The 13,420-nt window shown below is 34.7% G+C and overlaps 1 protein-coding gene across 9 annotated transcripts in view; it reads right to left on the bottom strand.

Moving 5' to 3' along the window:
* Sntg1 (syntrophin gamma 1) overlaps positions 1–13,420 on the bottom strand; it is an 825,003-nt gene that overhangs the window by 181,752 nt on the left and 629,831 nt on the right. For all 9 annotated transcript variants that reach the window (XM_074068516.1, XM_074068515.1, XM_074068519.1 and 6 more), the window contains one exon: positions 9,200–9,238. In XM_074068516.1, coding sequence (XP_073924617.1) covers positions 9,200–9,238 — 39 coding nt within the window. The remainder of the gene's footprint in view (positions 1–9,199; positions 9,239–13,420) is intronic.

The following is a 13,420-nucleotide window of genomic DNA, read 5'->3' as shown; positions in this document are numbered from 1 at the left end:
GGCTGGACTTAAACTCATGATCCTCCTGCCGCAGCCTCCCAAACGCTGATATTACAGGATTACCATCTTGGCTCTACTTACTGAGCTACTCTTATAGGATTTTTATATCACTTCCCTCTGCTTTCCTCTTCAGACCTACATAGTGTCTCGCCAGTGATTTCATGTTCGTTTTAGTCTCACAACACCTGCCAGTGGATTTTAAAAATAGTTCCTTAATTTTAACATCTCTTATTTACCAAGACCATGAAGACACTAATCACAAAAAATAGATTTAAAGTTAAAAAAATCTAACTACTTGGGGACTTGGGATATAAATTGAAAGCAAATTATAAATGGAAAAATGTTACCACTCAAAGATTGCTAAAAATTTGGGAAACAACAAAAAAACAGGGGGGACTTATGTCAAATGAGTCAGTTGACTCTCACCCTCCAGAGCCCTCCCCTTAGACAGTTATTTGGCTATATGGACTTGCAATCACAGGCAAAGTTAAAGTGTACAATGAGTGGATTGTAAATGAAACTATGCACCAAATTTAATTAAAGGCAGTTAAACAGTATTTGAGAAAAATTTATAGCTTTAAAAACCTGTATTATGGAGGAAAATATGAAATATATATTACATCTCTAGAAGCTTGAAAAAGATCAACAAAAATAAAAATAAAAACCTAGGCCCTAAGAAAATCATAAATATCAGAGTGAAAAACTATGAAATAGAAAAAGGGAAAGCAACAGAGAAAATAGGAATCTAAAGTGATTCTCTGGAAAAAATTTTAAAAAATGGTAAGTCTTTATCTAGACTATTTAATAAAAAAGAGAGAGACAAGGAGTCAGTTACCAAAATAAGGAAGGCAAAAGCATTTAGAGAATATATGAGAGAATGCTATGAAAAAGTGTGTGCCAATACAGTTGCTACGTAACCTCCTCCAGGAAATTCAGAAAGGGGAATGCCTCCAACTCAGTACACAAAGCCATCATTATTCTAATAACACACTATATAAATCACCAAATTATCTGAAAACTCAATGATACTTCCAAATACTCATGAGTAAAATTAAAAAAAAAAAACACAAGTAAGTTAGAAAGTATCTCGAAGGGAATGTTAAAGAAAGTATAATGTATCAACTTATATTTACTATAAAGACTTAAAAGAAGAGAGAATTACATAAAAAGGTGCAGGAGGGTGAATGTGGTGGAAATACTGTGTACAAATGCATGCAAATAGAAAAATGAAACCTGTTGAAACTATTCCAGGAATGAGGGGAGCGGGGATAAAGGAGAATGATGGAAGGGGTGAATTCAACTATGATATATTTTAAGAACTATTGCAAATGTTACAAGGCACCCACCTACAATAATATGATAACAAAAATAAATAAATGAGAACAAAGAACATCACTCTGAAATGTAGATGAAAATATTTTAGGAAACTGAATCCAGTAATGAAAACAAAGGTCAAGCCATGACCAAGTGGGGTATATCTCCAAAACTCAAAGTTAGTACAACATTTGAAAATAAATAATAAAATACACCATTCTAACAGAAAAAGGCCCAAAAGCAAAATACTTCACTAGTTACAGAAAAGGCACTTAACAAAATCTAATTTTCATTTTGATAAAATCTTTTCAACAGTAATAGAAAGGAGCTTTCTCAACATGATGAAGCACACCAAATGAAAAATGAAGCACACTCAGATACTGTCATATGTCTTATTGAAACTGTATGCTTTCCCATGAAAATCGAAACAAGGAAAAAAGTACCAACACACATGTTCACTGGCTACATTATGCCTGGTACTGAAGGATCTTACTGTGCCATAAAGCAATTAAAAGAAACAAAATGTCCTACAATGAAAAGGAAGAATTAAAATTACCTTTATACGCAGACATTATGTTTCTGTACATTTCCTAGAACTTAAAGGTAATTTTAGGGTCAAATCAAGGCTCAAAATCAACATAAAAGTCATTTTTGACTTAAGTCCTAGAATAATACAAAATGTAAATGCAGAAACAGGTAAACTACTTAGGAATAAATCTGACAAAAGATGCCTAATGTCTATATAATAAAACTAAAAGATATTTCTGAGAGAAATTAAGCCCTGATGAACCTGGACAAATAGACCATATTCATGGATCTCAAGACCCAATTATGATAATGTATCAAATTCCTTCATATTTGGAGATTCAATGCAATTTCAATAATAATCCAAATTCTTTAAAAAGTGTTTAAGTTAGAAAACTGGATCTAAATTTCATGTAGAAATAGCAAGACCTCAAAGTAGTTAAAGTTACTATGAAAAAGAATTACAAAGTTAAAGGCTTTATACTACTGATGTCACAAGACTATAAAGTGACAGTATTTAACACAATGTAGTATTTGCCACAAAATGCACAAGAGACCAACACAACAGGATTGAGAGTGCAGAAAAGATGCACATATACATGATCTATGTATTTTTTGGTGAAGAGTTATGTTTTAGTGAATGAGGAACAAATAGTATTTTCAACAAATGTGCTGCAATTTGTTGTCCCTTTAAACATAGCTTTGATCTATCCCAATATTAAAATAAGAATTAACTCAAAAAGGATCATAGAGCTAGTGTTAATAAAGAAAATTATAAAACACCTAGAAAATAATGCAATTGACATTTTCTGTCTTGAGTTAGACAAAAATTCTCTAATATGATGCCAACAAAATGATCCACTAAAATATGATAAGTTGAGTATCATCAAAATTAGAAACCTCTGCCAGGCACCAGTGGCTCATGCCCATAATCCTAGCTACTCAGGAGTTAGAGATCAGGAGGATCATGGGCAAATACTTCATGAGATCCCATCTGGAAAAAAACCATCATGAAAAAGGGTTGGTGGAGTGGCTCAAGGTATAGGCCCTGAGTTCAAACCTCAGTACCACAAAAAACAAAAAAATTAAAAACTTCCATTCTTGGACAACAAATTTACTACATACATTACAAAAGATATATTTAGATGATAATAAGTATATAAGATATCATTAAAATCATTAATCATTGAGGAAATGCTAGTTAAAATTATACTAAGAAGTCACAACATATTAAGGATGCTTAAAATTAGAAAGACTGTCTATACCAAGGGATCCTCTGTATGCTGCTAGTATAAAGATGAAATATAAAAATCCTTTGGAAAATAATTTTATTATTCTTAGGACATTTTTCATTCATATCCATATTATTCCACTTCGCTATTTTATCCAAAATAAATAGCAGCTTAGTTAATACAAATACTTGCTCATAAATGCTTATGATTACACAGTTCTATGTATACCTCCAGATTTAGTATATAACCTATGGACAATAGCAGGTGCCTTGATATATAAATAGCGGTATAGCTGTCAATGGGAAACTATTCAGAAGCAAGAGGAACTGAAGCATGGATGCACACAGTTACATGGACAAAACAAATGTAGTTAGGGAGTGGGGAAAATAAACGGGGGAGGGAATCACATGTATTTTATAATAGTCAAGAAAATGCAAACAAATATGACAGTCTGAGGATGAGGATAAAGAAGGAATAGATTCTTTTGGTGTAGCCTGATTTCTTTCAGAGAGGCTTTGCACCGCTCAGAATGAATATGTAAGGACTTGAATATCATGACAGGCCTGGCAGAGAACTGAGAAGCACTGAGGAGATTTCTTTGTGAGGCAAATGTTGCAGGCAGAGTGACTGGTCTTGCAGGAAGCAACTTCACAGAGACTTGGTCTTTAGTGTTTAAGTCTTAGGTGAATCTGCACAGGTACTACATCCCTTAGCTCTTCCACATTAGTGCCCTTACCTTAAGATAAATGGACATATATACTATGCAGTGTGTGTGGATATGTCTATTATCAATCAATTAATCTATCAGTCTGTCTTTATGTTTGTACAATAGAAAACAAAACAATTTTGCTACACATTCCCCCACCCCTCAGAGTTTTGAAATTTTATTTATTTAGTAAAAAATCAATTACAAATTAAAAGTCTTCCAATAATGAAGCCCATGAACATGTAAAAACACAAACACATAGCTTTCCATCATTGAGATAACTCTCTTCTGCATCTTCTAAAATCTTCATCGCAATATCTATTTTTGCATAATTAATTGTGGTCTCTTTTATGTCGATTTTTAGATAATATTTCCATTTGTCTTATCCCTAGGAAACCTCTGTCACTAGTTTTTATTAATGATTTGTAAATTAGTTGCTTTTCTAATAGTTAATTTATATGGAAACATTGTTTTTTCAGTGAAGAGCCTCCATCAAATCATGTCAGCATATCTTATCAAGTATTATAAAATAGAACTGAATAATTACAGAGGCATTTGTCCTACCTTATGTAACTCTATGATTTGTTTTCAACATTTATACATTGAATATACAAAGAACTAAAATAAATTTTTCCTCACATTGAAAAAAAGGGTTTTGAAATCTCTTTCTTCCAAAATAAAGACCAATTACGTCTCATTAATAGAATAGTATGTTTAAAACACATAAACAAAAGTACATATACATCTTCAAAAAAGATAAAATTAAATGAAACAAATATATATCTTATCAGATTATAAATTTTAGGCTAGTAGATTTTTACTGATTCTTGGACTAAGATTAGAAATACAATAGACCTGAAAAGGTAGACAAGAAGGCACCAGGAATGTGAACTGTTATTTTCAGAGTCACCCTGTGGCTGGAGGGCAGTAGGGAGAGATAGATCAAGTTCAGATTTCCAAAAGTTCACTGTTTTCCTATGATTCAACTATTGTTTTGAACAATCACTCCTGGGATTCAACAAGCCTTTGGTGAATTTCTTTACTTATGAAGAGTTAATTCTAACTTTTTTCTAATTAATTAATTAAAAAATTAATTCTAATGTTTGCTAGATTTTTGTTGCTTTCATTGAGAAGCTCATTTTAGGAGGTCCTTACTCATTTTTCTTCTTTGATGTCACTCCAGAAATTTTTACAGCATCCTTTAAATTTTTTAACTCTCCCCAACACATCACATTTTACTCTGCAATCTTCATAGTATTTCAATGATGAGTCAATCCTTTAGAAGAAATTCATTGTAAAAATGATATTTTTTAAAGGTATATTTCAAGATGGAGTGACTCATTACCATGAGTAAAACTTAAGTGCAATAAAGTATATAAATTATGGAACACACAGTACGATGAGAGAGATCTAGTTTTTCAGACCTGTACTCACTCACCTATAAAGCATTAGGAGAACGATCGTGACATGATTTTACACTCACATAGAATCACTGCTCAATTTAACAGCGAGACCCCTGGCCCACTTCCATGATTTTCAATAAGCGGTAATTTGTGGAAGTGCATCTCGGTGTGTTCCCTGAACCTGATCAAAACCTCATTAGAGAAGCAGTTGACTATGTCCCAGATTGCATAGAGGAAATGGCAAACTTAACTTTTGACAAAAAGTGAACTAGGAGTTGTTCTAGGTGATTTCAGGTGGAGACAATAATTAAGCATGTTCAGTTGGTTAATGGACTTTAAAGGAACACTTCTTAAAATTTTTGAACTTTTACTTGGCTCTTTTATTAACCCACATTTTGATATCATGCCCTGTTCCTATCTTACAATGTATGTTCTTTATTTATAAAACATATTAGTTAAGATATTTCTGGATTACTTTTTAAATCTGCAGATGACGTTTTTCCCTTATCATGCTTTATTTCCTTTCCCTGTATGATTTGTAATTTTAGATGCAACTACTTCAGTGACAGTGGTTTCACAGAAGGCCCTGTGCACTATGGAAGTGCCAGAGGCTTGTAGACCTGATCCTTAGCAAGGGCCTCTGCTGTTTTGTTTTAACTTTACTCAAACTTGAGGCTTAAGTAAAGGTACCACCTACATAGCACAAATTCAAAGCCAAACCTCATAGGAAGCAAAGGAATTCTGATCCTATGCATCATGGGTAAATTTCTTGTTGGTAGTATATGAGGTGGCTTTTCATTTCACATCTCTTCAAAACACTGAAGTACTTTAGCAGATGCATGAATTGTTTAATTAAAAGCATATGTAGATGCACTCACACACATACAATGCATCTTTGTATTTAATCTAAGTTTCAAAGAGCTGCAGGAGAATCAAGTTAGGAACAATGATGAGATGAAAGCAATTCAATATGGCTAAGCAAAGGTTCGAATGATAAGTCTGGACCAGAAATAGGATTATAGGTATTCTTATTTTAAAGTGACTCCCATTTTATCAAGCAGGGAAGGAGCCCCATCTCTTACTGCACTGTTATCATGCTTTGCAGGTGAGTTTCCCCTATTGTGTATGTATACAAATGTTGAAATATTCCTGCTTCCTAAAACTCTTCATTTATATGATAGAAGGTAGGCAGGAAAATATCTATTAACTCTTGATTGAAACTTTGAAAATACCAGGAAGAATTCATTATGATTTTCATACTTGTGCTGCTGAGATTGAAATAAAATTTCAGTATAATTTACAGTATTATTAAAAAATCCCCCAAATCTGCAAATCCTACTGTGACTTAAATAAGGTATAAGTTTGTCCACCTAGCTTCATGTGTTGAGAGCTTAATACTCAGCATGGTGGTGTTTGGGGACTGTGTGGAAGCTTTAATAGGTGAGGCCTGGAGAGAAGTAATTACATCATAGGAGGCAGTGCCCTCTGAAGGATTTGATGTAGTTCTCTTGGAACTTTGGTTAGTTCTCATGAGAAGGCTATTAGAAAAGAACAATCCTGACCCCAGAAGTCTCTCTGGCTTCTTATCCTGCCATCAACCATCTGTCATAGTGTCACATAACCCAGGACTCCCTCACCAGTGATTGAATCAATGGGATTACCCAGTCTTAGACTTTTAGCCTTCAAACTGTGAGCTAAATAAATCCCTTTTCATACACTATCCAGTCTCAGGTGTTTGTTATAGGAATGAGGAATGAACTATAATGCATATACTAATGCACATCTGTGGTTGTCATATATAAATATGTGTTAGAATATTATATTTGTAGGCCTGTTGCAGTGACTCAGGCTTGTAACCCTTGCTACTCAGCAGGACTGTAGTTCAAAGCCAGCCCCAGAGAGAAAGTTCGAGAGACTCTGTCTCAAACAATAGTGCGAGACCCTATCCTCAAAATAACTAAAGCAAAAAGGGCTGGGGGACATGGTTCAATTGGTAATGCCTGCTAACTAGAATAAGGTCCTAAGTTCAACCCACAGCACCAAAAAAAAAATATTATATGTGTATATAATGTTAGAATATTATACAACTTTTGTTGTTTAATCCTCATGGCTTCCAGTAATGAAGCCACTCAGGTCTCAGAAGTGACCTCAACCTTGCTTGATTTGCAGACACAAATAAAATAACCTGAGTGATTTTTTTGCAAGTGACTATATTTAAAAAAAGCAGAATGTAAACCCCATAACCAGCCAAAAAAATTAAAACCATGTAACTTGGAACTTTCTAATAGTATAAAACAAATATGCAATTGTGCTATTGTAGCCTACCAAATAATTAATTTTCCTTTTGCATGTTCCTCCCTAAATCCTTGCCCGTGATATTTTGTCATAGGTACATCAACCTGTCTTTTGCTATTTTCCAAATCATGAATTGCTTCTTACCCAAATAAACTCTTAGAATTTCATTGAACCTCAGATTTCTCTTTGAGCAGTAGGCAGTGTAAAAATGTAGTTGTCATAGTAAGCAAAGAATAACTCCAGCAATATCAAGGCTATGGGACACTCACAGTAAAACAAATTATACCAATTATTAATATTCCACATGTTAAAGTTAGAAAGAGCAAAGAAGGGTGGTGATCTTAGAGCAACATTAAATACAATATTTCAACATTTTAATTTTTAGCAAGAATTCAAAAACCCCTAGATATCCATGTTCACTAATATGACTAAATGAACTATACCTACAAATGCCATTACTACTGTTCCCCATAGCTGAGGCTTCCTTCTATTTGAATAACTTCTCACTAATAGCATTTCCCCTCTGCTGCAGCCCTGTGAAATCACTTACATGTACTTGTCAAAATGTCATCTGTGTACTACCTGCACATTGCACTAGTCACCTGTGACAAGAACAGCACTGCACAGGGAGCTTCTCCGGTATCCTCACAGAGCTAGCAAGGGTTTATATCACAGCACTGGCTTCCACACTGAAAATAAGGTTCTCAAATGCAACTACAGCTGGAGCAGAACATAGCCTGACATGTATCTCCCCAACTTCCTCATCTCTCTATAATATCAATTAGGCTTAGAGTGAAGGCCTCAAAGTAAGAAAGGTGGGGTACCCAGGTAAAAGAAGGTAAAGCTCAAAACATTGTAATAAGCATACTCAATTCACCAAAGTTGAGTTTTCCACCAACATTTCAAAGGGCTTGTGGGCTAGCCTGGGTTAGCGACATCATCAATCACACAATTTGTACAACACATAAATTCTGTATTTCAAAGAACAATTTGAAAAGTTTAGCACCCCTAATGTTATAGCAGCATATATTGAGAATTTACTTGTATTTATTATTTAATCCTCAAAAATAAATTTGAGTGATTTATTGCCTTGAAACAAGTATTGCAGATAAGAAAGCCGGAGTTTGGATAAGGAAATTCCCTTACTTTTATAAGTAGAAGAGCATTCAAAAATTTTTTACCACTGAAATTGGCTTGCAATTTATGTACTTTATAAATATCTGTCTTAGATATTTAGATTTTAATCAATGGTTGCAAATCAAAGTTGACATCAGAACAATAAGTTTCTAAAACTGTTTAACCAATCATACATCATTTCCATTCTATGCATTAACGTAGACTCATTTAAAATACTATCAACAAATTGTGAAGATCCCTTGGTCTTTGAGATCAATTTAAAATATGTCTTCCAAAAGCTAAGATACACTAAAACTATCTCACAGAAATAGTTCCTCAGCACTGTGTACAAATAAATACAAGGAATGTGTCAGAAAACACTTTTTGCCTCAGTTTATTTAGATGCATATTTCTAAAACCTTCTTTTAAAGGTCATTAGAGAAACAAGCATATGAAATGTCATCAATACATTATCAAAGTGTTTTACCTGAAAGTAGCAAATATTACCAATTACTTCTGTACAAAAATCCAATGACATCAAGATTGTCTATAAAATATATAATTAAGGAAATCTATGATTCAAATTCCCAAATATTACTCGATCTTACCTGCTGGTTTACAGGAAAGTTTCTGTTGATTTTTTTAATCTGCAATGATAAGTAAATAAATAAGTGAGAATAACAAGGATAAGGTAATGTAAGGCCTCCAAATTCTTATGAAGGTCTATTTTTAGTGAGTTAATACACAGTAAAATTCTAGCTTGACATACTGAAATCATCATGTATCAAAAACCAGCATTAATTGGTTATTACAGTTATACTGAATTTCATATTTAAGCATCTTGAAAAAGGTACTTCACCTATGAGAAACTGAAAGCCTATGCTTCCACATGACACTAAACGATTATGTACCCATCAGCAACTGACTTCGTGCTGTTTATTTTCTGTGCTTTCAAATTATATAATATCCAATTTGCTTTAACTTTCAAGAGAAGAGAGGAAATGGAAAGGTCAAACACTAAAGGATAAAGGATACAGTTTGAAATATTTTTAGCCAGGATCCCAAATACAGCATAACATTTACTTTAAGACAATTTAGTGGATAACATTTTATAAGAATTTAATAGAAATCTTCAGAGGACGCTTTCCTCATGCAGTGTGTTCATCAAAGGAATCTTGTTTTAGCAACCCATGCACAGCAGTGTGTGGAAAATAGATGGTTTCCTCAGCAATGACCACTGCCCCTTTCTGTTCCCCTCCCTTCCTAGACTATCAGCACTATTTATATCTGGAGAGCTGTTGTGTTGTTTCTGTTTTGGTTACAGTTTTCCTCAGTACTTGACTCATGGTGAAAGTCATCTCAGTATCACAGGAATCCTTAGGAACATCTTGATCCTTACAGAGTTGGCTGCATTGGTATTGTACACCATTGCTATTTGTCAGAGGATAAGATGTAAGGTATATTTTCTTCCACTCCTCATATATTAGCCAAGCATGTAGGAGGAAGTTTGATGGACAAATATTCAAATAGAAAGAAAGCATATATCAATGACAAGAAAATGATTAAACAGTGAGATATACCAATGACTAGAATAGTCTAAAATAGTAATGATTAGTAGATAAAAATCAATGCTGGGGAAATTATAAAATTGTCTTTAGAAATTATTTGTATATTTTTCTAACAGGTGACAAACAAAATAATAAAATGGAACATGGCATTTATAATATTTACTCAATGACTGAAGAAGTAATATGCTTGAGATTGGAAACAGTAATAAATTGTGTCCATCTTATTCAAATTATGTCATCATAACCTTTACACTCCACATACTACTACTTCTTTATTTATTTTAGACAGTGTCTTAATACACTGCTTATGTTGCCCAGGCTGGCCTTGAACTCATGGCTCTCGCAACTCTCTCTCTGAAGCAGCTGGGACCACAGGTCTATTCACACTGCAATGCCAGTATTTTGGGCTATATAACTACTTAATACCATGCATTTGAACAATTCTTGTTATCCCAGAAAACTGAGTGAAAATATCCAGACAGACTAAGTCAATACGTAAAAACTGCTAGCTGTAGTGTTGATAAATCTGTTTGATAATGGAATTTTTAAAGCTTATTTCCAAATTTTAATTGTGTAGTGTGGGGGATAAGGATTTGACCCAGTTCTAGAGTGCTTACCTAGCATTCACAAGAATTTGGGTTCAATCCTCAATACCTGAAAAATAACTGGGTTGTCTAACTACGTAGTGCAGGTAAAATAATCTATGTATTCATGTATCAATGGGAATACAAACTTAAATAACAAAGCTACTACAGAAATGAAAAAGGGTATGACAATATGGTTCATTACGCCCTGGGTCAAGGACCTGTTTTTCTAGATGCCCTCATTTTGGCATTAACTTAAAATGGGTTAAAAATATCCAGTGATTAAAATTCACATGCAGTATATAATGAATTACTTATCATGCTAAACAATAATCAACATGTCCAAAACAGAATACTGTTCATTCTGTGTTTTTGTATTGATTACAAATGTTCAGGGTATTATTTGTTGATGAAAAATTATGCCTTTAAAATGTTCCCATTTGTAAACAGGGTTTATTTTACATGTACACAGAGAAATAAGTTATGTATACTCCTATATTTTCACATGTGGATTAATTTCTGGGTGAACCAAAATTTATTTTTGCATGTGAAATACACATACATAGATGTGAGTAAGACAATTTTTGGTAGTTTTAAAATATTTACCATTTTATATTTGGTTTGAAGAATATAATGTAATTTTTTTTACTTTATATTGTATTTCTCAGTTAAAAATACATAGAAGTTGTATGATTAAGAATTTCTATAATTAATAAATGGTAATGTATGCCTCTAACCTCAGCACTCCAGAGGCTGAGGCAGGATGGTGAGTTTGAGTACAACCTGGGCTATGTATCAAGACCTTGTTTCAAAAAAAAAGTTAGAAAAGAAGAAGAAAGAATGAAATAAGTGCAGTCCTTATTCTCTGAACAAACCTGTCCCATCATATAAAATTTTGAAGATCTAAAATGCCATCAAAACAAGCTCTGAAATTTAACTGGTTTTCAAGACGATTTGATGTTTTTTCCATATCAAACTGAATCTCTGAACTACTCATGGCAGTTTAAAGGCTTGTAACAACTTCAGAATTCAGTAACGAAAATGTGCCTGTGTGTATTCATGGATACTCCCGGGTTTACAGCAGGAATATATCCCTCTAAGCCATCGCAAATTGAAAATCACTTAATATCCCTCACCTACTGAATATCACAGCTTAGCAGCACAGTGTAGTGCAGATTACCTATTGTACCCCATATCACCAGCACAGGAACAGATCCAAACTCAAAGTCTGAAATATGTTTTCTGCTAAATGCACATTGCTTTTGCACACTCAAAGGTTGAATAATTCCAAGTCAAGCCATTATAAGTAGTAAAATATCTTAGAGTTATCAATTGAACATAATCCACCTTCTTTTGCATTTAGACTTGTATCCTGGGAATTCCAAATTGTAAATAAACTCTTGATATAGAACATATTAGTAATGAGTTTTTGAAAAGTACTTATTTTGTTATTATAACAATTAATGTCAATAAGAAAACTGAGAACATTTCTCCCCGACAGTGGCTCTAAAACTGCCTGTGTGAAACTGGAGATACAGGTGAATGTGGCTCCCCAATCCACACCCCCCAGCCCTGGGAAAATAACCCAGCACAGCACCTGGGTGGACTGAATGATCCCCCAGCAAAACTGAAAGCCATAAACAGCAACTGTAATCTAACATAGACCTGGGGGGTGGGGTGGAACCTGAACCCACCCTGGAGAATGGAGAGGGGCAAAGAGCTGAATTCTCATTGTTGAACTGTCATGGATGTGGCAAGGAACTGAGCTCTCAGCACGGAACACTCAGTGACATGCCATAAAGCATCAAAGGCTGAGAGCAAAGTGAGGCTGACAAACCAACTGCCTAGAGGATCTGCTGGCACCCCAGCAGAGATCAGGAGAGGCATAAAGGCTAAGGGAGGGAACTGAGCGACAAACTGACATCTCAAAGCTGGGCAGGAGGTGGATCCCAGAGCCTATCTCTGGGACAGACTGCAACATTCAAAACTGAATTGTCCAACCTTGCTGGGGGAGTAGCTGACCAAAGCTGCAGGTGCAGAACATCACAGCTTCTGCCTGCTGAAAACAACAGCTCTGACCACCCTGCATGAAGTGGCAATCTTACCTCACCTCACAACTCCAACTAACCTTGTAGACAGAAGGTCCAGTACCACTCACAAGCCAGTCACCTGGTGAGACCACGTCAAACCTTCTGCTTGAACACCAATACCAGGATTGGACACCTAAGGAATAACTCCAGAACTTTTGTTAATAGATTGAATTACTGACCCAGTTTCCTGAACCTAGTGGGTTTTTTTTTAAATTATGTTTTTTCTTTTCTATTCCTGTATTATTAACTCCATCATCATTATTCTTTTATCCTTATTCTCATCCTTTTCACTCTTCCTCATTCTACTGTACTACAATCCATTGTTCTTTCTCCCAACTACTCTTTCTGCCTCTTCTCATCCACTCTTTCCCCTGTCTTCATCTTCCCTTCCACCCTCCCCCAACTTGACACAACACTACCCCTCCCTCCTCCACACTCATCACCTTCTGACTAGTCTACTCCACCAAGTGCACACAACCATAGCCGCCTGCAATCCCTGATACAAACACCCTCCACTGTAACAGAAATACACCCAAATACACACAAGAGCCACAAAACCCAGCAACCCCCATAACTCTTAACCCACC

This window comes from Castor canadensis, chromosome 3 (assembly GCF_047511655.1).
Source record: "Castor canadensis chromosome 3, mCasCan1.hap1v2, whole genome shotgun sequence".
Taxonomy (NCBI): Eukaryota; Metazoa; Chordata; class Mammalia; order Rodentia; family Castoridae; genus Castor; species Castor canadensis.
Note: the sequence above shows the minus strand (reverse complement) of the source record. Positions and strands in the feature narration are given on the sequence as shown.